This window comes from Ambystoma mexicanum, chromosome 10 (genome assembly GCF_040938575.1).
Source record: "Ambystoma mexicanum isolate Mex_15411 chromosome 10, UKY_AmexF1_1, whole genome shotgun sequence".
Lineage (NCBI taxonomy): Eukaryota > Metazoa > Chordata > Amphibia > Caudata > Ambystomatidae > Ambystoma > Ambystoma mexicanum.
In genome coordinates, this window is record NC_090932.1 from 899394321 (window position 1) to 899419694 (window position 25374).

At 47.9% G+C, this 25374-nt stretch overlaps 1 protein-coding gene across 7 annotated transcripts in view; it reads right to left on the minus strand.

The window, feature by feature from the left end:
- ATP11B (ATPase phospholipid transporting 11B (putative)) overlaps window positions 1–25374 on the minus strand; it is a 1683501-nt gene that overhangs the window by 654533 nt on the left and 1003594 nt on the right. For all 7 annotated transcript variants that reach the window (XM_069618659.1, XM_069618656.1, XM_069618658.1 and 4 more), the window contains one exon: window positions 23823–23950. In XM_069618659.1, the coding sequence (XP_069474760.1) occupies window positions 23823–23950 (128 nt within the window). The remainder of the gene's footprint in view (window positions 1–23822; window positions 23951–25374) is intronic.

The following is a 25374-nucleotide window of genomic DNA, read 5'->3' on the forward strand; positions in this document are numbered from 1 at the left end:
GTCACACTATTGAAGGCAAGTCCCTTTTTACACACACTCCAGAGTGAATACAACCCTGTAGGTAAATAAGCCAGGAGATAGCTTTGCAAGGATAACAAGGTTTAATATTACAGAATACAAATATCAGCAAAGGACTCTACTGCATGAGAACGTTCTGGCGCATCTTAGTACAGCAGAAACTTAAAAGGCTGTGTAGTGTCATCACATACAGTAAAAACTGGTGCCACTGATTGGTGGGACCATATACATGGGCCTGCTCCATAGGGGATGCCAGGCTACAATTGGTTGGTTTCTCCACATTCTATCAGGCTCCATGTGGGTCAGCTGGGCTCATCTCGCTGTAGGGCGAAGGTCAGGACACTCATAAAACACAATGTTGCTTCTAAACTAACATGCTAATCCTACTTACTATATCACTGTGGCAAGCACATGGGTGGCTCGGGAATTGGTGCCAGGTTGAAGGGAGGATGAAAGACAGTCACACTGACCTACACATTCTGGGCTTCGTTGATACCCCACCTCTTACACTCAAGGTCTCCACCCTGGGTTTGATCTTTAATTTATCCACCTCTGTACCTTGTGTTACAAAGGATGTATTTCACGCTGGAGGTAAAACAGTTGTGCATACTTCGATCTTTTATGGATACTTGATTTGTGTTAGAACAGGGGGTCGCTTGCTTATCATGGAATGCAGGGTTGTAGGGGTCAGGTCAGTGGTGTGGGGCTGGATTTGAGCTGGCGGGTCGGGGGTTAGAGGCCTGCTGGCAGCTTAGTGGTGATGAACGGGCGCTGTGTAGAGCTTGTGGTTGTCTCGCGCTCTTGCAGGGCGCATTCGTCTGAAAGATACAAAATGTTTGCAACAGTAAAGGGACCTGGGGGGAAGCAGACCTCCGTGGGAACTGGCCGCACAGGTTAATTCTGCTTTAATGGTGTTGGGCATAGTGAAATCTTTCCATGGAGCTTGGCCGGTGCAGTGTGGTTATGCAAGCCTGGGTTCTCACCATAACTACAAAATGTTGTTTCTTTCTATGCGTCTCCTAATCCCATACATCTGCTGTTCGCGATATAGTGCTTGCGCACCAAGTTTCATAGTGCGGTTCTCTCCCCCCTTATTCACTACATTACCTCAAAGGGGATTGGCCTCACCTGAAATCGCTTAGGGGGTGGGATAGGACATGCACTACTCACCGTAATAGAATTTCTGAGGATTGTATCTGCTTAGATTCACATGCTGTGCATATAGTCCGACATCTAGTGGTAATCGCAGAGTATTGCATCTTTATTTCGACAACAAAAGGGGACGTCGACATGGGCGTGACTAACACTATCGCCAATGTGACGTGTAGTGTACCCAAAAGCCCTCACATGTGTTTTTCTGCTGTGAGAGTGCCTTGTAGTCAGCGTGAATGAGTACAGAAGAGAGAAGGTGCAAGATGTCTATGTTCCTTTTACTCCATGAGGGGAGGAAGGGTGGGCATGTGTGAATCTAAGCAGAAACAATCATCAGAAATGCTATTACGGTGAGTAATGCATGTCTTCTGATGCTTGTGAATCTGCTTAGAATCACATGCTGTACATAGACTAGCGAGATGGTGGTGGGATGTGTGAAGGAACAGTAGCAAAGTTATGTCTTAGCACTGCTTGTCCTGCCTGAGAATCGGACCGAGAGTGTGTATCTAGGCAGTAGTGTTGTGTAAAGGTGTCTACAGAACTCTAAGTTGCTGCTTTGCAAGTTCACTCAAGAGGAACATTTTCAATATATGCTATGGTAGTCCCTGTTCCCAGAGTAGAGTGCGCTCTAGGCGTGAAGAGCATATTTCTCTTGGCAAGAGGGTAACATAGTGTGATGCAGTTTACGATCCACTTTGAAATAGCTGATCTAGCCCCCGCCTTGTTCCTTGCAGAATCTGAAGACCTCACCAAAACTTTTCCACCTAATCTGGCAAATCAAAAAATAAGTACTCTGGTATGCGGATGATTTCATTCTTTTCGACCAGACTCAAATCGGACTACAGAGACAACTAAACAACTTGTCGATTTCCACCCGAGAAAACAACTTGAAAATCAACGCAGAAAAAACAAAATTAATGATATGGGAGAAAGCATCAAACAGATCTGAAAAATACAAATGGCTCTTAGAAGAAGTTGTGATCGAAAAAATAAAAGAGTTCAAGTACCTTGGAGTATCAATCGACAGCTCGAAACATGAAAACTCTATGCAAGATTCCTTAAAACGCAAAACAAAAAAGCTAGCGGTGCAAGGAAAGGCAATAGATATGAAATTTGGAAAATGTTCATCTATTCCAGTTCTGGAATTCTACAAGAAGAAAGTGGTGCCCACAATCACATATGGCGCAGAGGTGATGCCTTTGATAACTAAATCAGTCTGGCCAAAGCTGATAGGCATCTTTTGGAAGACAGCACTATCTCTGCCAAAATCTACATCAATGCCGGCAATAAGGCACAAACTGAGTATCCTATCCCTTCTGGGCACAATCAACATCAAATCCCTTCTATATCGAAAATGCATAACACAGCAGATCGGCACAAAATTTCCTGCTCAGGGCACGACTAAATCTTCTAGAAACAAATGAAATACGGAAGATCAGAGGAACATCAACGACGAGCGAGTGCCGCCTATGCGGGGCAGAAAACGAATCGATTCGCCACTTGATTTTGTCATGCCCAAAAAACCACCAAATAAGATCTGCTCACCTCGAAGAGTTTATGATTGAAGATAGATTGTGGAATGAGGACAAATGGTGGGCGAGACTGATTGCCGGCGACAGGACCACATGGCAACTAGCCCTTGTTAAAATCTTACAACAGACACTGAAAAAGATAACGTGACTCAGGTCACTCTTAAGAAGCACTGATTAACACAAATAGAAATCATTTGTAAAGTTCCAATTCGGAATATACACAAATAAAAAAATATATATATTAAAAAAAATTGCTGATTTAGAGACAGGGTCCCCTTCTCTACCAGCTGGCACTGAAATGAAAAACTGGTTTGTTTTTGTTTTTCTTAGTGGTTTTGTCTTTTCCAGATAATAGATCACTGCTCTCCTCACATCTAGTGTGTGGAGGCTTCTTTCTGCCACATTAGTGGGGTCCTGGAAATAAGTGGGTAGTTCTATGGACTGCTTCACATGGAACTTTGAAATAAATATAGGCACAAACCGTGGGTGAGTGCGCAGGACCACCTTAGCCTTGTGAATTGTGACAAATGGGCCCAGAACTGAAAGGGCTTGCAGTTCATTAACTCTCCTTATTGAAGTGATCGCCACCAAGAAGGCAGTCTTGTATGCGAGTGCTTTAAGGGTAGCCTTGTGCATTTGTTCAAAGGGTAGCCCCATTAGTCTGGTAAGTTCAACGTTTAGGTCCCACCCGGGAGCTGGGTGGGAAATAGGGGGATGAAGTCTGTTTACCCCTTCCATAAAAGCTTTAATTACTGGAATTTTCCACCACAAAACCTTCTTCTGGAACGTGGTGTGTGCGGTTAAGTGGACCTTTAGAGAATGGAAAAACAGGCCTGAATCTAACAGGTGAGTGTGGTGAGTCTACAGGACAATATGTGTTGGTGTGCATTCAATAGGATTGATGCTCTTGCCATTACACCAGATGACAAAGCGTTTCCATTTGCTGGAGTAAAAATACATGGTGTTAGGTTTCCGTGCTTCCCTGAGTATGTCCATACATCTTTGATGGAGTTGGAGGTGCCCGAACCCTATGAACTCAGGTTCCAAACTGCTAAATTGAGAGTTTGAGGGCATGGATATAGTGTCCCCCCCTGGTCTTGCGACAGCATGTTGTAAGGGCACGGTAGCTTTCTGGGAGGGGAGACTGACATTGCCATGAGATGGGAGAACCAAGGTTGGGTGCCCCACATCGGAACCACCAGAATCATCTTGACTGGCTCTTAGTACATCTTTTGCACTATCCCGTTGAGCAGAGGAATCGGGGGGAGGAGGGGAGAAAGCGTAGACACATTTCCCTGACCAAGTTATCCAAAGACTGTTATCCTTGGAGCAGTTCTGAGGGTACCTGGTGGCATAATCTGGGCATTGTGCATTCTCTAGATTTGCAAACAAGTCCATCTCTGGGAAGCCCCTGTCTGTGAAGACGTTGAGAACAATGTCCTCATGCAATCACCACTCGTACTCTACAGGTAGTGGGAAGTCTCTGCTGAGTACGTCCACAAGAACATTGAGTTCCCCTGGAACGTGTTGCGACAGGAGGAACATCTTGTGTTTGAGAGCCCATTTCCATATGTTGTGTGCCAGTTTGGGCAGCCCTGGAGAGTGAGTGCCCCCCCTTTTTGTTTAGGTAATACATGGGCCTATTACTGTCCGTGAGGACAAGGACTGTCTTCCCCTGGAGGTGTGTTTGGAATGCGTTCAGGGCCTTGAACACTGCTAGCAGTTCCAATACGTTTATGGGGTTGGCTGCTACCGCTCGGGACCACACGCTGTGCGCATTCTGATGGAGGTGAGCCCCCCACCATGTCAGAGATGCGTCTGTGTTAAGAGTGGCTTCTACTGCGGGAGTGGTGAAGGATTTCCCCTGCAGAAGGTTTTCCCTTGACCACTACTGCAGAGACTGAACAAGGGCTGCAGAGACTGAACGAGGGCTGCCGAGACAACCACTAGATCGTCCCATTGTCCGCTGGCCTGACACCATTGGCCCGAGAGCCACTCTTGCATGGGGCGCATACGCAGACGTGCGTGTAGTAGGTAGATGCAGGAGGTCATCATCCCTAGCAGTTGCATGGCTTTGCGTACGGTCACCCCGTGACTGGCTACATAGTGAGGGATCTGGAACAGCATGTTTTGAACCCTCTCGTTGGAGGGAATGACACAGCCAGCCGTCTTTGGTCCGAATTAGAGCCCCCAGAAACTGTTTGACTTGTCTGGGTCTAAGCTGGAATTTTTCTCATTGATCGAGAAACCTAGACTGAAGAGGAGATCTGCAGTCTTCTGGGTATTTGTTAGGCATGTTCCGTACGAATCCCCTGTTATTAGCCCGTCGTCGAGGTAAGGGTAGACTGGGAAGGACTGCCTGCGCAGGTGAGCAGCTACTACTGCCAGTATCTTCGTGAACACCTGTGGAGCTGAGGCAATGCCGAAGGGAAGAACCTTGAACTGTTAGTGCGTGTCCAATATCATGAACCTTAGGTACTTTCTGTGCGCTGGCAACATTGAAATATGAAAGTATGCATCTTTTATATCCAATGTTGCCATGTAATACCCCTGCACCAGCAGTGGGATTACTTTCTGCAATGTTGTCATTCGGAATTTTTGTGGTTTGACATATTTGTTTACTGGGTGCAGGTCTAACACAGGGCGCATGGTGAGATCCTTTTTGGGTACAAGGAAATACACTGAATAAATACCGTTGTTTACCTGGTGAATGGGGATGACTTCTACGGCGTCCTTTTCCAGAAGGATCTGCACCTCTTCCGGCAGGATTTGCAGGTGTGCTGGTGATAGGCGTCTGCTCTTTGGTGGGTGGTATTGAGGCAGCGGTGGAACACGATGTAATTACTGTTGGTGAATGTCTTGCATACCCACTGGTCTGATGTGATCCCCTCCAATGCGTGAATGAGTGATGACAACTGCCTCACGACCGGGGAAGCATGGGAAGGGACCCGGACTGGTGAGTCATTTTGATGTGGAGGCCGGGGAGCCTCTTGAGGTGGATGTTAGGCAGAAACCTGTGCAGTTCCCTCTGGGACCACTGCAAAAGATTTAAGTCTACAGGTGTTGGCAGTAAACCCACTTGGTAGCAGTCTGTACCACACAGATTCACTGTGGTAGCTGTGGCTGAGCAGTCAGACTTACCTCAAGAAGAGTTAGGCAGTATACAGAGAATACATAATAGGTACAGAGGCACAGTAGCACAAGCAAACACTGACCAGAGCTGGGTGTAAAAGTATAAACTTATTTATTAAAGGTACACTCATAAATTACACTAGCACTATAGAAAAGATAAGAAAGTCAAACACAGTCACTATTACTCATATGTACATCCCTAATCCTTTGTTGGACAATTCTAAGTTAACCCCACTTATTTCCAAACAGAGGTGAGCGCTTAACGTTAGATGACACTCCAATAAGTATTACCAAAAGGGAGGGAAAAGGCAGAAATAAAGAGAGCAGTAAGGTAAAACACTTTTCACATAAGGTTAGCAAAGACAGTCAATGGTGGAACAAGGAGAATTAGTTCGGGGCCCGCTTTAGAGGGAGCCAGGCGAAAAATGTGCCCAAGATCACACAATGTCATCAGTCTTTGCAGGTGAGAGAAAAGGGTTTTACTACGGTTCTGAAAAGTTTAGCTAGGGTGTCCCAGGCCTACCCAGGTTCGAGAGCCGAGGGCTAAATCTACCCCGTACAATCGGTGGCAAGGGAGGCCGGGCGGAACACAGTACCTTTAAAAGTGGAAAGGATCCTCCAGCGGTGGTAATTGTTCCTGGTAGTGGGTGTAAGTCGCGGCGTCGTCCAGGGGAAGAGGTGATCCCGACGTGGAGGAAAGCTGCAGATCGTTGCACTACCAGGGAAGAGACCAGCCGTGGAGTTTTCCGGTCACAAAGGATTTTTACCCCTCTTTCGGGGTTGAGGTAAAAGTGGTATCCCGGTTGCCAGGGTGCTTGGCACAGACAAGGCGGCCACGAGATGCTTCGGGGCGGCGAAAAGAAGGCAGCAACTGGTTGTCCCCACCAGTTAAGGGAAGAAGACTCTCCGGCGGGAGATCTCCTCTGTCGTCGGGAAAAGTGGTGAGACGGTTCTACAGGGCTTCACCGGTGGTGTCGTCTTGGCAGGTCGGCTCGGCTTCTCCCTCTTCGGCTTCTTAGGTCCTGTGGCGACTTCTGAAGAACCAGTCCCAAAAACCCTGCTTTTATGCAGCAAACCCCCATTCAGACAGCCTAGCTGTCACTCAAACATGCTAAGTGGAGAGCGGGGTGGCTCACCACTTGGGCCAATCACACTAGAGTGCGACATGAGTTGGCAAGGCAACTCAGTCCAGGGTGCCTAAACCCCCTCCCACACCCCCTGTGGTACCCAGACAGAATGGCACCACTTTGGAGGGCTTCTGTGCAGAAGCCTGCCAAAAGTGGAACAAAGGCTCGACTCGGGTTCAGGGTTACTGAAGTGAACCTAGACGCCATTTTGGCGGCGAGTTCTGGCAAAAATCCCAACCGGTGAATTTATATTAAATAAATAAACCGGCGGTATCTTTAACATTGCACCAAAAAGTGGTGCATTAAAAACAATGGGAAATCCCATTGGGAAATATTCTGGTGGAATATTTCCATGGTATCCACTGCCAACAGCCAGAACTCGGCGAGGGGGGACGGGACAGTACCCCCTCGACAACAGACCCAGGGGCAATCTAATGGCCCCTACCAGTACTTCCACAGTAAGATGGTTTGTACTGGTTAAGTTCCTAAGTTAAGACTAGTAAAGTCAATGGTAACTTTACAGACCCAGGGAGACAGTAGTCAGTCCCAGGGTGTGGAGTCTATGTTTGGGGGTCTCTAGGACACCACTGTGCTACTGCACTGAGGGTGCTGTGTAACACACATTCAAAAACCAATGATGGCCTATGGGGAAAATTACCCCCTAGCCTTTAAGCACATAGCAAGTCACAGTAACACTCTCAAGTCATGTCCAAGAGTGAGGGTAAAAGAGTCTCACTCTTGGCAGGAGAAAAAAATAAACCCCAAAAATCCAGCAAAGCTGCTGGGGGACTCAATAGGTTAGGAAATTCAGCCTGTTGCCAGATGAACCTTGTCCAGAGGACAATGGGGTGCCGCCAGCGCCATATTGCCCGTGGTGATATCGGGAGAAGGGCCGACATTGAAAGGAACGACGAGAGTTTGAACCTCCTTGCTGTTGGAAAGGCTTGGCTGTAATCTGGTTGAGCGATTTCAGCGTCTCATGTTCTTTTTTTTAGCCGTCTCCAAGGCGTCATCAACAGCCTTACCAAATAAGTTTGACTCCTCTACAGGTTTATTTAACAGGGAGGCCTGAGTCTGCGGCTTGAAGCCTGAATTTTTCAGCCAGGCGTGTCTCCTGAGGAGAGTTCCTTGTGCCAGAGTGCGTCCCGCAGTTTCAGCAGCGTCTAATGTGTTCTTTAAAAATGATGGGCCACCGGTTTACCCTTGGAGACAACCGCCAGCAGGCGTGAACGCAGGGGTTCAGGGACCTCTTGGAGGCCTTCTTGGAGCAGAGCCCATTGTAGGTCGCTGTAACTAGCGAGAATGGTCCTATTATTTGTAATTCTGGTTGAATAGGTCGCAGATGTGGTAATACGTTTGCCGAGGGCATAGAGTTTTTCTGCAGTCCTTATCCGGGGGAGTCTCGGCCGGGACAGTGGCACCCCTGCCCTCTTTCTGGTGGTTGGAACAACCAGAGTCCGGTGTGGCATAACCTCGAATATACATAGGGTCAGATGGAGAGGGGCGAAACAGTTTCTCAACCCGAGGGTTGACAGCCCTTGTGAGGGAAGGAGACAAAGAAGGAGCGAGGCGTTTCTTTATGGAGTTGAGCAGAGTAAATAGCCTGACTCGTGGGAGTTTTTTCTTTGAGAATGTCCTCAACAAAGTCAGTGTCCTGGACAGTCTCTTGTGTAGCGATCTGAAAGTGATCTGCAGCTCTCTTTAGGATGGCATTAAATACCATCTGGTCATCTATTGACGAGGACTGCCTTTGCTGAGGTGAAGAAAGCGGGTCTGAACAAATAATGTCTGGGTCTGGTGTATGAGTGGGTGAGAGGCAAGGCCCTTGATCTTCTGGCTGATCTTATTCCCAATCTGGGTACTGGTGAGCTGTGTCCTGACCAAAAGGATTGTCCTCATATGTTTCTTCTGGTTCCGAATACTCAAATAACTCCTCCTCGTGGATTTGTGACTGAATTGGAAGCTTCTGCAGCTTTGGTGGAATGGTGCTGAAGTCCTCCTCCCTTCCTCCCTAAGTCTCTTGGGAGTAATGTATTTTTTTGAGAAATCTATGAATTGGGACATCTTATCCATATAATTCTCAAACCTCTGCCTAGTCCACAGGGATGAAGCAGAGGGGTCTGGAGGAGGTAAAGGCTGTTCAGAAGGGGGAGATTTACCTGATAAAGCCCTAGAGAGGGAGAAGCACCTTCTCTCATCGTGAGGAGTACTCTGAAGGCCCCCAGCCCCTCTCTAGGGCTTTATCAGGTAAATCTCCCCCTTCTGAAAGGCTGTTCCGCTGCCGAAATAATAGCTGCAAGACTCTTGCGTATTTTCAGCGGCTGAATGCTGAGTTTCGACACGCCTGAAGGTGTCGTCGCAGTTGCCGAGTCCACTGAAGCCTTAGGTGCGAGCGCGGCCTTGAACGACGTGTCAGTAGCCGTGTGCTTTTTTATGGGGATGCCCTTATGAGAGTAAAGCCCATTCGCATGCCGAGAAGATGGTTGCAGGGAGCAAACCAGACCGCGAGGTTCGGCAGGCACCGTCTACGTTTTCAGCGGGCCTGTTGGCATATGGCACTTCTTCGACGTGCTAGTCGAGGAGGCCTTAGGTGTTGTGTGTTTTGCCTTGGGTGGTGCGTGTGTGTCCTTGTCGTCGGGGTGTGAACTCCCCATAACCGTGCCGGTGGCCTGTCTGCTGGGAAAAGCATCTCGGAACCAGAGGGTTCTGCCGAAAGGTCTACAGCTTCCAAGTCAGAGGCATGGCTGCCGCTGGAGTCCTCGTCACTAGAAGAGACGATGCCAACAGGGGAACAACTTTCGGCCTGCAATGCGTTGGGCGCCCACCGCTTTGTCCGCCTATCCTTTAACGACGGGACGAAAGAGTTTGGCGGACTTACAAGAACGCTCGTCGTGATCACGAGGTAAACAACCATTGAATCGGCGATGGGCGCATTTCCAGGGGAATTTTCCGTTACACGACGGACAAAATGTAAAGGGTGTCCTCTCTATAGCAGAGGTAGATGGCAGCCAGACCAAAGAGGAAAAGAGAAGGGAAAAGGAAATGCATACTCGAAAAAGAATCAATCCAGGGCCCCACTCTCCCTAATGTAAGGGCCTGGCCCAAGGGCAGTTGACAGACGTTGATCGATGCACCAGTCACCGATCAGCAGTGGATGTCTTTGGCGTAGTAGTCGAAAAGAAGTAACTAAGACTAGACCATCGGTCGTGGGACAAAGAAGTAATTACTTAGCAATATGAACTCTTCCGAGCTCCGCATAAGGCGACCAACTACTTGGGTGGAAAAAAAACAATCTGAGGGACCTCTACATGTGAGGGATTTTGGATACATCACACGTCACGTTAGGGATAGTGTTACAGTCATGCCCATGTCAACGTCCCCTTTTGATCTTCGAAAGAAAGATGCAATACTCCGCGATTACCACTAGATGTTGGACTATATGCACAGCATATGAATCTAAGCAGATTCACGCATCATAAACTCTATTACATCTCAACACTATCCAGATTATTATTAGAGTTGCTTATCAGTATAACCAATGATGACAAATTATAGGTAGGGGGTTATGGGCAAGTGGGTATATTGGTTAATATTGGATATATTATGCATGACTTTTTTAAATAAAAAAATAAAACAGTGTCTGGAGATGAAACACTTGGGTTGGGATTGCGGTTCCATGAGGTAACCTGCATGTGATTTGAAAAACTGGGGATTAAAAAGTACTTATTGTGACAGTTTGTTTTCTGATGGAGAACAATTTTAAATCCAGATTTGCATGCTTCCTCCAATGCCATAAGGACAGACAACCTAGGGTAGGGGTCTGCAAACTGCGGCTTGCAAGATGTTTTGAACTACAACTCTCATAATCCCTTCCTATTCACCATTATGAGGGCTGATGGAAGTTGTAGTCGAAAACATCGGAGGAGCCAAAGGTCGCCCAAATCCAGATGTCAGCCACTATGGCAACTCCAAACATTCTCAGCTGAAGCCTGGTTGAACCCCAGCCTGCTTGATGTTCAATATTCCATGCGTCGCTTGGCGGGCTGCAACAGATTCCAGATGATTACCAACAAATGGAATTATGAATATGGGCAAGAAGATGGCAATATAGGAAGAATAAACAACTTCGTTATCAAAGGGAGAACCATGCCACGGCTTGTTTAATCTCCAGCGATAGTAGGCGTGCACTTAATAACTTATTGACAAACCCTTTCACTGGGTAAGCTAATTGGCTTATGAAACTTGCAGCCAGTTCCAACCTCGGTCATCCCAGACTCCATCACTGAAGAATTCAGCATCCTGTACAATGACATAAGGTAACTTCCTGGTGATGATATTGACATTGTCTATTAAGGAACAAGTTACTTACCTGTAACTGTTGTTCTCCAGCATGAGTCTGGCATGGATTCACATGCTCATGAATATTCCCCGTCGTCAGGCTAGGAATCCTCGGTAAAGAAAAATCAGTATCATTTTCGTTTCTGATCTGTCTTTCGTAGTAGTAACCAATCACTGATCTCTGCGTCATACTGACCACAGCCAATGACTGCCATCTCCCTAAGCCCCGCCTCTGGCAGCCATCTTCAGATTTGGTAGCACGTGAAGTGGCAGTATGACCAAGTGAAGAGCCGCAAAGGGGTAGGCGGGAGGGTTCGCATGTGAATCCATGCCAGACCCATGCTGGAGAACAACAGTTACAGGTAAGTAACTTGTTCCTTCTCCAGCATGGGGTCTGGCATGGATTCACATGCTCATGAATAAAAGAATACATAGCAGTACACACATGCATAACCATGGGAGGTGGCAACAGGCTCAACATTAAGCAATACAACAACTCAACATTAAGCATCTCTTACCTTCTCACCAGGCTCACCTTAGGCGAACAGGTTGCGCAGCACTGCTTGGCCGACCCTGGCCTCCTCCCTGGAATCCCGGTCGACGCAGTAGAATTTCATGAAGGCGTGCGTCGACCTCCACGTAGCAGCCCTGCAGATGTCCAGCAGGGGCACACCAGATAGGAACGCCGTGGTAGCTGCGATCGCTCTGGTGGAATGGGCTCTCGGACGGCCGGGCAGCGGTCGGTTTGCCAACCGATGACAGTACATGATACAGCCGGAGAGCCATCTGGAAATGGAAGCCTTTGAGAGAGCCTTCCCCTGATTGACAGGTCCAAAGTTCACAAAAAGTTGTGACGTCTTCCGAAAACTCTTCGTGCGGTCCACGTAGAACTTCAGCACTCTAGCCACATCCAGCGAGTGCAAAGTCCTTTCAGCCGGCGACGAAAGCGACGGGAAGAAAACAGGCAACACCAAGGGTTCGTTGAGGTGGAAGTCCGATGGCACCTTGGGGATGACGGAGGGGTGCGTCCTGAGCACTACCCTAGTGTCGTGAAAAGTCAAGTACGGGGGCTTGCAGGAAAGGGCCTGGATCTCTCCCACCTGTCGTGCAGAGGTGATGGCCACAAGAAACGCTGTTTTCCACAAGAACTTCAGCGGAGCTGAGTGCAGAGGCTCGAACGGAGGTCCCATGAGCTTGGTCAGCACCACGTTGAGCTCCCACGCTGGGGCCGGAGCCTTCACCGGCGGGAAGGACCTGAACAGTCCCTTCATGAATTCTTTCACCAGACGATGAGACCACAAAGACGTCCGTCCCGTGGTTCTGGTGTATCGGGAGATCGCAGCAAGATGAATCTTGATGGAAGCGTGCGCCAGTCCAGCCTTGGCCAGTGTCAGTAGGTACGGCAGTACTTGAGGAGCCGTAATCCGTAGAGGGTTAATCTTCTGTGTGCGTGGCACCAGACAGAGAACCTCTTCCATTTGTGTCCGTAGCATTTAAGAGTTGAGGACGCCCTGGCCTTTGCAAGACCCTCTCTGCAGTCGGCCAGTATGTCGGAACCTCCAAACTCTAACGCTGCAGGAGCCAGGCCTGCAAGTTCAGCGACTTCGGGTCGTGATGGAGGATGGCGCCTCCTTCCCTGGAGAGAAGATCTTCGTCCACTAGCAGCTTGATTGACGGGGACGCTGACAAGTCCAGAAGGTCCGGGAACCATATCTGCCTCGGCCACGCAGGTGCAACGAGGATCATCCTGCACCGTGACCTCTTGAGCTGGTTGATGAGCCGGACCAGCAACGGCAATGGAGGGAACGCGTATAGAAACAGGCCCTCCCAGGGTAACGAGAAAGCATCGCCCATGCTCCTCGGCTGGGGAAACCTGCTGGCGAACCTCCGGCACTTGGAGTTCGTCGCTGTCGCGAACAGATCGATCTGGGGTGTGACCCACCGTCGGAAGAGGCGGTCCACTAGATCCTGTCGTAGTTCCCCACTCATGGCACGAGCGCAGCTCTCTGCTGAGCGAGTCGGCGATGGTGTTTTTTATTCCTTCCAGATGAAACGGCACCAGAAACATCCCTTGGGCAACGGCCCAATGCCACAGATCCTGCGCCTCCTTGGACAGGGCTGGGGATCTGGTACCGCCCTGCTTCCTGATGTAGAACATGGTGGTGGTGTTATCGGTGAAGATCCTCACCACCTTGCCCTTGAGGGACAGAAGAAAGGACCTGAGGGCCCAAAACACTGCACGGAACTCCAGGACGTTGATATGGAGGGACTTCTCCGTCGGAAGCCAAAGGTCTCTCGCGTGCAGATTTTCGGTGTGTGCTCCCCACCCTTCCAGGGAGGCAGCCGTGGTTACTGTCTTCTGGTGGCCTGGGGTCTGGAAGTCCATGCCCACCGTCAGATGCGCGCGGGTGCCCCACCATCAGATTGCTCGTCGGAAGCTCTCGTCGAGTTTGATCCTGTCCTCGAAGCTGCCCGTCGTCTGGATCCAGCGAGCGTCCAGGAACTCCTGTAACGGGCGCATCCGAAGCCTGCACAGGCGGATGAGATAAATGCAAGAAGACATCATTCCGGGGAGGGATTTGATGGACCTCACCCTGGCCGCGTCTGCAACCAGCATCTGGTGCACCTTGCCCAAGATGGCCCTCGTCCTTACCTCCGACGGAGAGGCCAGAAGCGCCACTGTGTCGAGTTTCGCTCCCAGAAACAGTGCGTCTTTCGCGGGCACCAGGTGGGACTTGGCGTAGTTTATGGAGAATCCCAGGTCCGTGAGTAGTTGGACGGTCCTCGCCGTGTGCTCCGCGGCGGGCTCCCTTGTCTATGCTCGGATGAGCCAGTCGTCCAGGTAGGGGTAGACGCGGATCCCCTCCAGGCGCAGCCACGCCGCCACCGGTGCGAGGCACTTGGTGAACACCCTGGGTGCCGACCTCAATCCGAAGGGAAGGGCTCTGAACTGGTAGTGACGCCCTTGGACCACGAATCTGAGAAACTTTAGGTGTCCCTGTAGGATGGGGATATGGAAGTAGACATCCTCCGAATCCAACGACGACAGGAAATCGCCCTCCTCCAGCTGACCCAGGACGTGCTGGAGGGTGACCATCCAGAACTTCTGTGCCTTGATGAATTTGTTCAGTCGTCGTAGGTCCAGGATGGGACGCCATCCTCAAGTCTTCTTCTTCACGAGGAAGTATCTTGAGTAATCTCCGGAGCCCCGAAGCCTCTTTGGGACGAGCTCGATGGTGCCTTTCTTGAGCATCGCCTTTACCTCCAAGAGAAGTTGAGGGACGTGATGTTCCTTCCTGGCCACGGGGGGAACGCGCGGGCACTTCTTTAGAAACTCGAGCGCGTGACCCTGGGCCAGGGCATCCAGCACCCAACGGTCGGTGAAGATGGACTCCCACACGCTGACGAAGTTCTCCAGCCGGCCTCCCACCGGGATGCTTCGGTGGGGGCCCGACCCCACGGCCGGTTCAGTCCTGCTTCGACGAGGCTTTGCCGCCTTGTCCTCCCTGGCGACGATGGCGGGGTCCGCCTGACTTGCCTCGTCCCCTGTAGGCTTCCTGTGATGACGAACGGGCCGCTTGACGGTAGGTGGAATATCTGCCGCCGGAACCTTTGGAGGCACCCTGCTTGCCTCCGGTGCTCCGAAAGGGCGGCCGTCGTTGCTGGACAACACCAAGAGCCCCGGTCGTCTCCGTGTCCATCTTGATGGCTTGTAGGGAATCGTCCACTGTTTTCCCAAACAGGTTGCTCCCGTCGAACGGCATGTCCAAAACTCTGGTCTGCACGTCCTGCCAGAAGTCCTTTGCCTTGAGCCATCCACGCCGTCTAAGGCACACGCCGTTGCCCAACTGGCGAAACCCAGTGTCAGCGATGTCCGTCGCTATCGTAATGGCGTGGTCCGACGCCACTTCTCCTTCCTGCAAGATCTCTAGGGCCTCCGCCCTCTTGTCGTCCGGTAGGAAGTCCAGCAGGGGGCGATCTTGTACCACACTCCCTGTCGTAGCGGGCTACGATAGCCAAGGCGTTGGCAGCCTTAATCGTCGTCGCTGCCGATGAGATGACTCTGCGTCCCATCGTGTCCAATTTCTTTCCCTCGCCGTCCGGGGGGGGGGGGGGGGGGTTGACGTAGGGGCCGATGCCCCCCGCGCTTTCTTCCTGGCTGCCACAGAGACGATCGAGTCCGGGGTTGGCTGTGCCCGAAGGCACAAGGGGGCCGCGTCCGGGACCCGGTACTTCTTCTCGTACCGATCCCTTCTCGCAGGTGTTGTGGATGGGTTCTTGAGGAGGGCGAGACCCTCATCCCAGATATCGTCCAGTAGAGGTACAGCAAGGACCGTCTTCCTCTTGGTCTCGCGCCGTTGATAAAGGAAACCTTCCTTCTTCTCTTCCAGGCAGAGCTGGAAAAGCTCGGTTGCCCTGGCGATCATGGCATGAAACGATCCAATCTCGTCGGGCGGGGAAGCCCGGGGAGGAGGTGACGATGGAAGATCCTCGTCGTAAACTTCGTCGTCTGTACCCGTCGCGGCCGTGTCCGTCCCTGTATCATCCCCACGGGTCGTGGACGGGGAGGAGGGCTGAGCAGGGCGCGATGGTTGAAAAGGAGGTGGAGGATGAATCCTTCTCTTAGGAGGAGGGCTCCCAGAAGGGCCTGGCTCTGGGTCCCCCGTCGGGAGCGGTTCCTCCGTTGGTGGTAACGGCAATCTCGTCCTTATCTCCGAGCATAAGGACTGTATAGCCAACAAAATGGCCGCTGAGTTGTCTTGCAGCACTGGTTGAGGGGATTCCGACGGGCGGTCAGGAACCTCGTCGGCACCCGCGATGTTCTTGTCGTCTCCTTCGTCGGGGTCCCTCCCGATGGGCTGGTCTTCTTCCACGCCAATGCTGTGGCTTAAGACTTCGATCAGCTCCTCTTCAGAGGTTGAGGCCGAATCCACAATGGCCTCCTGCCCCCCCTTTTTCTTCTCTGTCGGAGGTTTCACGGGGGTCCTGTCGATGGGCTTGAAAGAGGACAGGGAGACTCTGGGCCCCGAGGTCGCCTCCACTGGTGTAGCCTCCACAGGCTGAGCCAGGGCCGCTGCGACTGTCTCGATAGAGGCTTTGGTAGGGTGGATCAAGGCTTTCACCACCTTAGGTGCGCTCACCGCCTTCTCCTTGGGGGGAGGGTCACCGTCTAGCTCCCCCTCCGATGGGGCCTTCGAGCTCGACGGGGCCTCTCCAGAAGCTTCGCAGGGTGCTCGGGCTTCCTCTTACCTGAGCCAGAGCGTTGGCTCGTGGTTGATGGCGCCGGGGAGGTTGTGCCCTGCCTGGAAACCGAAGAGCCCGACCGTTCGGCGCTCCCGGTGCCAGCAGACTCGCAGTGCTTGGCCTTCTGTTGGGCCCCCGTCACCGGGGTGCCCTCAAAGGTCTATAAGACCACTCGGACTTCTTCTTTTTCTCGCCTGACGGGCTCCTCCCTTCCAGCCAGTTGGCGAGGCGCAGATGGCGGTCCTTCATGGCCCGCTCCGACATGTTGCCGCAAAACGCACAGTCCTTCTCCACGTGCATCTTGTCCTCATGCAGGCAGTAGAGGCAAAGGGAGTGTTCGTCCTCCTTGAAGACATTCTGAAGCTGGCATCCAGGGCAGACCCTGAACAGCTTTCCGGGCGTCGAGCTTCCCTTCTCCTGGGCCATATCTGAGATGGGCCTGAGAAACTTCTGGAGTCCTCCAAAAGCGTGGCTCAACGAAATCTTCACCCTTGAGGGGCGTAGAAGAATCTGACACGGGTCCCCGTTGATCGGATAAAGAAACGGTGGAGCTTGAGGCTCTTTTGACCGAAAAAAGAGAAAATTTTCCTATGAAAAAGCGCGAAAACGCACTAAAGCTCGAGAGCAATAGCACGAGGATCCCAACACTTGAACGTGCGGTAAAAATCTGAAGATGGCTGCCAGAGGCGGGGCTTAGGGAGATGGCAGTCATTGGCTGTGGTCAGTATGAGGCAGAGATCAGTGATTGGTTACTACTACGAAAGACAGATCAGAAACGAAACTGATACTGATTTTTCTTTACCGAGGATTCCCAGCCTGACGACGGGGAATATTCATGAGCATGTGAATCCATGCCAGACCCCATGCTGAAGAACTATTGCTTACCTTGTGAAGGAAATGTTGAGTGATGCTCCTTACTTATCCATGACCAAAATAGATGGCAAAAAACAAGCATTAGCAATGCCAACCGTTTTGGCTTTTGTGAAGGCATTTGCAAGACACTGTCGTAGTGGTAATAACTGGTCATTAATGGTAGCAACTGCAAAATGGTGCAAGTGCCTGGACATATAATAGCAGTGCCTAGCAAATGCCTAATAAATAAGTATACACAGGCCAAAACTGTTGGCTTTGACAATGCTTATTTTTAACAGGACTTCTGTGAAGGACATTTATACTGATTATAAATAGAGTGGTTGAAGGCAGATCTGGTAAAGCTCCAATTAAGTCATTAACTTTCAGAAGACGACTTTAAAAATACACTGCTGGCACTTTGAGCTCAATGTTTGATCGCAAGGCTTGATAAACCTAGCTTAACGAGATCCCAGGAGATTGTTTTGGGCGAGAGGGGCAGGAAGTGGATGGCAATTGCCATAAGGATTAACACGGCCAAGGGCAGTCAATGGGTGGGTAAATAACCAAACACCACCTACCAACTTTGTATCCCTCCTCATATGCCATTTCTCCCTAGCTGCACTCTAATGAAATAGTTTCAGTTTATAAAGTGCCACCTAATAGCAGAAACGAAACAGTCTGAAGAGCTCTTTTACCAACAGGCTCAAGAATGGAAGAGTATCCATCTCATATTGCATCTAGGTAGTGATAGGGCCATCTCAGTGTTCACTTTTAAATTTGGTAAACAAGTTATAACATTTGTCTGGGAGGAGAGAGAGGCTCTGCAATCCCTGGGCTATAATTTGTATGAACAAACTGGTCCTCTGGAGGTGGGAGCTTTTTTGTCTATTGCCAAACATTGTAAGTGAGCCCTTAGATTCAACTAAAAAACCTAGGGGAGGTGCGGCTAGCTTGACAGCTGTCTCTTCAAGTGCCCAGGAACAGGACTGAGTTTCGAAGTGGGGATTGCCTTACTGCCACAGGTTCTACAGGCTAAATATAATGGAACAACAAAAATGAACCTGGGCGAAATGAGATCAGAACATCTGTACACATTTAGATAATACCAAGTCTTGTCAAAAAATATATATTTATTTATAAGCAATTTACACAAATATTTATTGTTCTCAACATCCACATTTAAACACCACCATTCATTCCATCATTCATTTACAATCTCACTATACATGTCAATATTCCACACTTGTGGTACTAAGACCACCTAGAACTAATATATTAACATACATTTCAATTACAGTAAGTGTTAATACAAAAACAAATAGCATATTGCTTATTTGCTGCCACTCAACATATGTTTCGGTCGTCACAATAGGCCCCTAATTAAAGCCGGCAAATATAAGCGACCTTCTTCAGGAGACGGATGGTTCTGTTGCAACCACTCCAAAATGTCAAAAGGTGGAGGATGTCATCAAACCTCAATCTACAAACAAACAATATACATAACATCAGAAATCCGATCTCTTATTTGTTTAGACACAGATATATCTTGTGTGTATATCTCAGTTTATGCGTATACAGATTGGCACTCACCTCCACGTGAATTAATGGAGACGCGTGTCAACGATGGACTAAATCCTGCAGTGGTGCTAGATAACTCTGCGCCTATACTGCAACGTAAGAGGAGGACAAAGCATCTTAGTAAGCCTGCCCTATAAACAATACACCATTATCTATATGGTATGGACACACTATCTTACCTGATCAAAAATGTATGTATGGGGGTGTCTTGCGTCTTTAGTCAATAAATCCAAAGAGGAAAAATCCCTGTTCTCGCCTGAAAAACAACACAGAGACTCAATACTCAAATATTTTCATCTTGACAACACTGGAGGTAATCAAAACCTCATGTGGCCGAGTCCAGATATGTTCTTATTCTGGTACCCCAGTTTTTTCTCACTGCGTGGTGGTTCCAGTTCAATGTTCCTGAAGGGATAGGTGGAACTAAACGTCATGCTCATATATCTAACTAACTCAGAACATTGTCAAGGTTTTTTTAATGCTGCTGTCTCACTCCCCTGCCCCTCCCTACATAGGGTTTTGTGGAGGAAACAGATAAAAATTCCCTTCATGAACCTTTGTACAATCATGCTGGAGGTCTATAACGACCCCACTGTCATATTAGGCTTTTCTGACCCTAAAAATAAAAATAATAATAATGGGTCGGTGTGCACAGTGACTGCCAAACAGCTTATAATGCTGATGGAAAACACACAACTGCAGCCTTAGCTGGGCTGCTGCCTTAGCTGGGCTCCATGGCTGTTCAAACACCTTTATATGCGTGAAAAAGGGAAAAGCAGACACATCCCGCATCTATTTGCATGCGCTGTGCATGCTGATTGTCAGCAGAAATGGAATTGAAAGGGTCGAGTTTACCCTCGCACTCTCTCTCTCTCTCTCTTCAAAACCTCAAACAAACTGTGTGAATTTAAACACTAAAACACACACGCACATTTTACTTACCCTGGGTTCCTTCTCTCTTGTCCTGCACACACACCAAATTTCGTGCTGGTTCCTGGGCGTGGCTTCCTTAAATATGCCATCAACATGGTGAAAGGACTCTTGATCCCCAGTTCCCAGACACTTCTGGGCCATGTAGTCCCTCCGTGTGTAAAACATTTTGTAAAGCATTTTTTTCTTTTTTTTCTTTTTTGAACCAAATAGTGTTTGTTTGATAAATCTGGGGAAACAATGCAGCGTGAAGGATGAATTACCTAACCCTATGGCGTGCTTGCAAACAATAAATGCTGCTAAACCCTGATTTTCTGTTGGTGGATAGGACTGTTAAGCCCCGGCTCCCAGTGACTTTGGGAATTGTAGGCCCTTCATAATACACCATATATATAATGGTGTATTGTTTATAGGGCAGGCTTACCTAGATGCTTTGTCCTCCTCTTACGTTGCAGTATAGGCGCAGAGTTATCTAGAACCATGCAGGATTTAGTCCATCGTTGACACGCGTCTCCATTAATTCATGTGGAGGCGAGTGCCAATCTGTATACACATAAACTGAGATATACCTGTGTCTAAACAAATAAGAGATCGGAATTCTGATGTTATGTATATTGTTTGTTTGTAGATTGAGGTTTGATGACATCCTCCATCTTTTGACATTTCGGAGTGTTTGCAACAGAACCATCCGTCTCCTGAAGACGACCGAAACATATGTTGAGTTACTGCAAATAAGCAATATGCTATTTGTTTTTGTATTAACACTTACTGTAATCACCAAGAGGTGTTGAAATTTATGTTAATATATTGGTTCTAGGTGGTCTTAGTACCACAAGTGTGGAATATTGACATGTATAGTGAGATTGTGAATGAATGGTGGTGTTTAAATGTGGATGTTGAGAACAATAAATATTTGTGTAAATTGCTTATAAATAAATATATATTTTTTTGACAAGACTTGGTATTGTTTAAATGTGTACAGATGTTCTGATGTCATTTCGCCCAGGTTCATTTTTGTTGTTCCAGGAACAGGACTGCTCATGGTTTGAGGCGGCAATCAACATGTTCAACAAAGCTAAAGAGTCTTCAAAGTGTCTTTAACTTAACCCTACAGTTGTGTATTTCTTCATGGAATGTGTGTGGTTTCAAAAACATTTCTAGGGCAATGTATATTGAGATTTCTCTCTTTAATAATCACATTTTTATGTACAAGGAAACTATGGCTACCCAACAAATTAACATTGACAGGTTTGTAACTTTTTCAAAACTGGCCAAAAAGGGAAAGAGGCAGACCAAGTGATGGTTTGCTCATCACAGTAGACCAGAGTTTAAATGTATAATGTTCTGTGATGGCTACTGCACCTGATAATATACTAGCAATTTGTGTGAGCACATACCTTTCTATTCATTAACATGTATTGGAACCCAGCTTCAACTAAAGGTTCTGTAATGTTGGCAGGGTTGAGTTCAGTAATAGCAGAATGGCTGGAGGCAGGGCTTTCACATTACATCATAGTTGGGGGGGGAGGAGGAACCTCAATTCTCATTGCCATTCGGGGGGTAGTGTGGGCAATTGCCCCATAGTTGAGGTGTCCGCAGGGTTGTCGACATTTGTTCCTGGTCATATGTGGCACTCTTTTTGACCCAATGGGGGTTGTCCATCTGCGTTCCTGAGGGTCCACAGGAGGGGAAGTAACCTATAGTTGGCATTGGGGTGGTGCACAGTCATGGATCAATCATGTATATGTCTCGCATGAGTTGGAGGTCTTTTGTTCTCTGTTGAGATTGGTTGATTGATGTATTAGTGACCATCTGATTCTGAACCTTAACATCCCAGTAAGTCTACATGTGTCTCACGCCTCTTCTGCATTTCAGAGAGGGGACTGTCATTTGAAATTTTTAAGGCGCTGATGTTGCAGTGTCTGAGGGTTATCTCTGGAAGAAAAAAGCTTTATCAATCTGGGGCTCCGTCTCATGTTTCGAATTCCAGGATTATCAACGCCAAACTACAAATAAGACAGCAACTGAGGGCCTTGCGCAAGGAATATCCCTCTGTCGAACTTTACCAGAGGGCTAAGAAAACGATTCAATCTCGTTAGAAGAGTTTCCTTAAATCCATCAGGTTAAGTGGACTTAACAACGATAACGGGGGGATGCTGTAAACACTTAGGTCACGCAAATATAAACATTTGGTTTACTATTAACAAAACTATGGCCACCACTATGCCCGAGTTGGCTTTTGTGATTTCAGAGGAAACGTGGGTTGTGCATTTTACATAGAAATATGCTAGTACTATAATACAAACCAGGCTTGGAAAACCCTAGTGTGGAGGTTGAAAGCTAAATCCCCTGTCCATGGGTGGAGGAGGATGTAGTATGGGCTATTATTAAGGCAAAGGCCTCCCGGGCTCCGATGGCAATCAAAATTGATCCCAACCTATGGGCATGGGTGTTGTGTCCATTGTTTAAGACCATTTGGGAGTCCAACTTGGTGTCCTCCTCTTGGTTGAAATTGTTGAAAATACCGATATACAAGAGGGGAGATGTTGGTGACCCAAGCAACTTTTGACTTATAGCACTGCTCGATGCTTCGAGTACTATTTTTGTAACCCTCTGATTGAAAGAACTTAATTACTTGTTTTGAGGCTGATCTCCCGCTATCAAGTGGGACTTGGGGCGGGCATGGGCATAACGCTGAACACAATCATGGCCCATTTTAGGGTCTTAATTGGTCTGGCCTATATGGCCTCATTGGACATGAGCCCTGCTTTTGACAAGAGTCAACAGAGTCAACAGCAGTGTGTAATGGATGAAACAGTTGCAATGGCATGTTCCCATTAAACTGGTTTGGTTGCTGAAGCAGATACACAAAAACACATCTTAGAGGGTGAGACTTACTAAAAATGGGGCCTTTATGGGGCCAGTTCCAACCCACTTAAGTGTTAAACTGAGTTGTGTCCTGGCCCCTTTTGCTTCTTAATGCCTACAACTCAGACACAGACATGCTGTGGTCAGAAGATGTCACCTTTCTAGTGAGAATCGGGCATTTGAAGCTTCATTGGATGGCATTTGCACGCGATTTAGTCTTTTTTGATTGAACACCTATCGGTCTGCAAAGAAAGCTCAATCTCTTTTCCACCTTTCCGGCTAAAAATAACTCATTAGCGAATGGTTCAAAGTCAAAGGTGGTAATTCTTTACAACAACTCAAGACCTACAATCATGTGTTGGGTTGCTGGGGAACAAAGATTTGAGAAAGTCCTAACTACACGCTGTTTGGGATACAATCTAACAAATAGGAGTTTATGGTGTCAACCGGGCTTTACTGAGGGAAAAGATAAAACAGTTGTTTCGTAACTGAAGAGGATCTACATTCTTCTCTGTAGATTCTCTTTTGCCTATAATAAAATTCTACTTTGCTAAGGTGGAACCAATTGTCCTGTATGGACTGGACTCCTCACTACTGGACCTGCGAGATATCCTCGAAATCTGTTCAGCGTATGGTCTGGAAGACGACACTGGGCCTGCCGCAGGTGCTTCCTAATGCAATTATTCGACATGAGCTGTCTGGTTTCTCCGAGGTTGAGGTATTTATGAAGGCAACTAATTTGTTATGCTAAGATTGTTGGGCTGTCTAGCTAGGAAGCAACCGAGTGCTGCTCAAGAAGTTGATTGTAAACAAGAAGGGCTTAGGAAGGGCAGTCCTCAGAGTGGGCTAAAGTGGCATATGCATAGCATGTGATGTGAATCTAAAACAGATACATACTGGAATACAATAACTATCTAGCTGTATACAGTCACAGAGAGAATACATCTACTACTTCAAGGCAGGAGCAGAAATATTGTACTGTAAAAAAAAAAAGATAGAAAGCTACCCAATCTTACTTAGGGTTACATTTTTAGTTTAAGAGTATACTTACTGATAGAGAACAGGTTTGCTTTGTAATACATGAGGATGCACATGCTGTTCAAACAGACTGTACATCAGGATTGGTAAGGAGGTGAAGCAAATGTTGTACAAAGTCAGGTACACACTATCATACAATGTCTGTAAAAGAAAATACATTTTCAAATTACAACATTTTAGATTTTTTAAATAGTTTAACAAAAATGCTCAGAATAACTAAAACATTGCTATATGCAAAACAACTAAACTTAGTCATGCAAGAAGTTGCAGGGACCTCTGTGGAGGCAACCTCCATTTTAAAACAACCCAACAGTATTGAATGTGTATTAATTGGCCATGGATATAGTGAATGTGATGTTTGAATGACAGAGGACACTGCACCCAACAATAACTGTTGACATTAAATATATATATTTTTACATATTCATTGAATATGTGTGCAATAGTCATGTCTTGACTTCTGATTATATCATTAAGCCAATATAACATGAAAAATAGTCTATATCATTTTATTGAAATATTGTCTGCGCCTAGGAATCTAAAAGATAGGTCTTTGATAATGCAATAGAAGTCTTGATTCATAGGTCATACACAAGTGGGGCCTGAGAAACAAGAGGTCTCAAAGATTTATACGCATGATACAGAAGAACAAATTAATTACCTCTCGATAATGTTCTTTCTGATGGATGTTCCTCCTACGGATTTCTCATCTACAACATCCATCTGTGAGAGCAGCTGGTCTTCGTAACCATTTCTGCCACCAGGAGGCACAGCACAGCCCTGCATCGCACCTGCTCTAGGCACCTGACATAATGCTGAGAATTGTATATATTGAGGTGCAGTGTTCTGTGACCTTACTTCCACCCTTTTACCCTAGCACCCAGATGCTGAGGAACTGCAGAACTGAAAGGTGTGCTAGCTATCTGCCAAGTGGGGCAGGATGGGTGGGTGATGAGGAATCCGTGGGAGGAACATCCATCAGAAAGAAAATTACTGTGAGGTAAGTCATTTGTTCTTCTAATGGATTCCTTCCTACCATGGATTACTCATTCATAATAGACTCACATAGCAGCATACTGGAAAAGGGAGGAGAGCAAGGACACCACCTATACCAACTCTGGAGGACCGCCCAACCGAAACAAGCACCTTGCCCTGATTGGGAATACAAGCAGTAATGTTTGGCAAACCTGAGCAGCGAGGTCCACGTAGTAGCCTAGTAAATGTCAGAGGGGCAGCCAGTCCTCTGGTCGAATGAACTCCGAGACCTATAGGTACATCCTTTCCAACCAAATTGCAGCATTCCAAGATGCAGAGGAGGATCCACCTTCACAGGGTCCGTTTGGTCAGAGCCCTGCCGGCACATACACCAGTATTAGGGCCCACACTAGGTCCAGCCAATGGAATCGCTCCTCTGCCTTGGACGGGTGCAGAAAAAACACAGGAAGATCTTCCGAGCGAGTTGAAAGTCTGCAGCCACTCTTAAAGCCACCTTCTCCTTGAAAAACACCAAAATGAGAGGTTTAACAAATAATGTTTGGAGCTCACTCACTCACCTCATGGAAGCG